The 2,366-nt window shown below is 64.9% G+C and overlaps 1 protein-coding gene across 1 annotated transcript; it reads right to left on the bottom strand.

Moving 5' to 3' along the window:
• Window positions 1-12: 12 nt before the first annotated feature.
• On the bottom strand, window positions 13-2,360 carry LOC121024229 (protein cordon-bleu-like). Its single transcript, XM_040466497.1, has 3 exons — window positions 2,091-2,360; window positions 1,098-1,217; window positions 13-477 (listed from the first exon to the last, which is right to left on the bottom strand). Exons 1-3 carry the CDS (start codon window positions 2,133-2,135, stop codon window positions 151-153), a joined length of 492 nt encoding a protein of 163 aa, XP_040322431.1. The 5' UTR covers window positions 2,136-2,360; the 3' UTR covers window positions 13-150.
• Between the last annotated feature and the right edge of the window lie 6 nt (window positions 2,361-2,366).

The raw sequence follows: 2,366 nt of genomic DNA, 5'->3' as shown, positions 1-2,366 counted from the left end.
AGAGCGTGTGGTGCCCTCCCCAAGGATGGGGAACCCCGTATCCCCGGGGAGCATGTCTGAGGGCTGACCCCCATGCGGTGAAGGCCATCTCCCTCCCTCTGGTCGAGGGGGTAAGGGACGGGGCCTCAGCCATCGGTCACTGCTGCCGTGTTACTGCCGTGGGGCTCCGTGGTGACCTCCCCCTTGCCCCACCCGAACGCTCACAGGGTCACCCATGGTCACCTTTCGCAGTCGTGCGGCCCCTGTGCCCGAGCGGATGGCGTCCATCAAGGCCTGCCTGGCCTCGGCCGGGTTGCCCGAGCTGGACCTGGACGCCGGCCTGGACATGGAGGGAGCCTGGGGGGCCGGAGGGGGCGGGGGCGGCAGGGCGGGCGGGGGCCGAACGCCAAGGTCATCCAGGCCTGGCGGCTCCGGCCTGCGTTCCAACAGCGCTGCGTCTCGGAAGCTTCGAAGCTCTTCGGAGGCGAAGGAGGACACCTAAACAACGAGAAGGTCAAAGGACAAGGTCCCAGAGGGCCTTTCGGAGGGGCGACGTGCTGCCTCAGCCGGGGAGGCAGGCGTGCGAGCTCGCCCCCAAGGTCCCCAGCCGGCGCCCATCTCGGGGAGCCTTCCGGAGCACTCCCTGCCCCCCTGCCCCATCTCGGTGTGAGGACAGGCCAGGACCAAGCGCCCAGCCGTCAGGGAGGCTGCGTGCCTCCCTCGGTGGGTAATACACCCGCGCTGTTCCTCGGATTCTGAGACTAGAAGCCGGATAGCACAGTCCTGCCCCTGCGCTTGAGTCCACCTTGGCTCCCAGGCTGTACCAGATCCGGGCCAAAGCACCGGCAACTTTGTCCCGGAGGTGAGACAAGCCCCCGGCAGCCACGCTGGGGGCTGGGGAGCTCCAGACATGCTGTGTCCCAGGCGGGCAGGGAGGGAGGGACGGGGGCCAGCTCCCCGATGCGCCTGCCTCTCCCACGCGGGGTGCTGCCCCTCAGCGCCAGCCTCCATGGTTGCTGGCCTGCCCGCTCTGATGGCGGCTTAGCTGCAGCCCCCGCGTGGGTCGCCGCGGGGCGCGGGGGTGCGAAGCCATCCCTCCACGGGAGGCCCTGTCTTACCTTCCGCAGGCTGCGGGCACCGCTGTGCCCTCGGATGGCCGCCAGCAGGGCCGAGCGCTCGCCCTCTGCCTCCCTGCAGGACGGCTTCCTGGGCCCTGCCTCCGACGCGTGCTCTGCAATCTGGAACGTTCACAGTGTCAACACGTTTCCCCGGGAAGGAGGAGAAAGGCAAAGCATAGGGCAGCACCAGAGGAAAGCGATACCTATCAGGTGAGGGAGGTGAGGGCTCGAGGATCGATTTTACGGCCCCTGCTGGTGGAAGGTAGAATGTATTTCTGCCGTTGGGCAGGGCGTGAACATTCCACACTGACCTCACGCCATCTAACGACCAAAGCGCATGTGTGTGGGGTGGCATGGGACGGTGGCCTCTTAATGTCGTGTGACTCCTGATACTGGTGTAGCTTCTGGAGCGGATATGTGCCTTGAAGCTTTGCAGACCTGAACGAGGGCCCGGGGTCCCCACTAGCTGGCAGCGTGGCCGTGGGCCAGCTCGCCTGACTTCACTGTGCCTCCGTTTCCGCCCCTGTGGAATGGAGATGGCTCCCAAAGCTGAGCGTTGGTGCTAAGTGCCTGGACAGGGGAGTCGGGTGTCATAAACTCCGTCCCTGCCGTTACCGAACAAGGACAGTAGACCCCGCTAACCATGCAGGAATGACCGGCAGGGGCCTGAGTCTCTATCTGCTCACTCTGAGTTATGGATGAGGCGACCCCCAGGTACGGACACTTTACCGCCCACATCTCCCCCCAGGGGGTCAGGGTCTTAAAGGCAGTTCGGACAACTGCAAACCCATCTGCTTTCGTCTCTTTTGTGGTTCTAAATACTCTGCAGGCAGCAAGGCGAAGCTCCTGGTGGAAATTAAACCCCAGCATTCGCCTCCCTCATTCTTAGCTTGTCCCGCCCCTCCTCCTCCGATGCCACCTGAGAATCTACGTGGGGAGCGACAGGTAGGAAACGGGTGCCTGTGCCCTGCAGGCAGGTGCCTGCCCGTTCACCTTGCGAAGCCTGTCCTTCCCGCCCGCTGAGTGGATGGCCTCCATCAGGGCGCTGTGCAGGGACGTGTCCTTTGGTGCGGGTCTCTGGACAACGGGTCGGAATTTCTTCTTCGGCCCAAAGATGCTGGGTGGCAGGGTGCCATTGGCTTCGGGCTTCTCCTCCTGTTCTAGGGGCTCCCGTCCGGCATGGCCACTGGTGCGGGAGCCTCTCGGAGACTGAGGAGGCTCGCTGGGGATGGGGACCCACCTGGAGCCATTCACCAGGGTCCTGTCTGG

This window comes from Herpailurus yagouaroundi, unplaced genomic scaffold, assembly GCF_014898765.1.
Source record: "Herpailurus yagouaroundi ecotype Mexico unplaced genomic scaffold, PumYag 61478, whole genome shotgun sequence".
In the NCBI taxonomy this organism is placed as follows: Eukaryota; Metazoa; Chordata; class Mammalia; order Carnivora; family Felidae; genus Herpailurus; species Herpailurus yagouaroundi.
This window is presented reverse-complemented; position numbering and strand designations above follow the sequence as displayed.

Excerpts from the sequence above, each read along its gene's own strand:
- LOC121024229 (XM_040466497.1), bottom strand. The coding sequence starts at position 2,135 with ATGGAGGCCATCCACTCAGCGGGCGGGAAGGACAGGCTTCGCAAG. Across the intron at positions 1,218-2,090 it reads GGAAGGACAGGCTTCGCAAG|ATTGCAGAGCACGCGTCGGA; the intron begins GTGAACGGGCAG and ends TGAACGTTCCAG. Across the intron at positions 478-1,097 it reads GTGCCCGCAGCCTGCGGAAG|GTGTCCTCCTTCGCCTCCGA; the intron begins GTAAGACAGGGC and ends CTCGTTGTTTAG.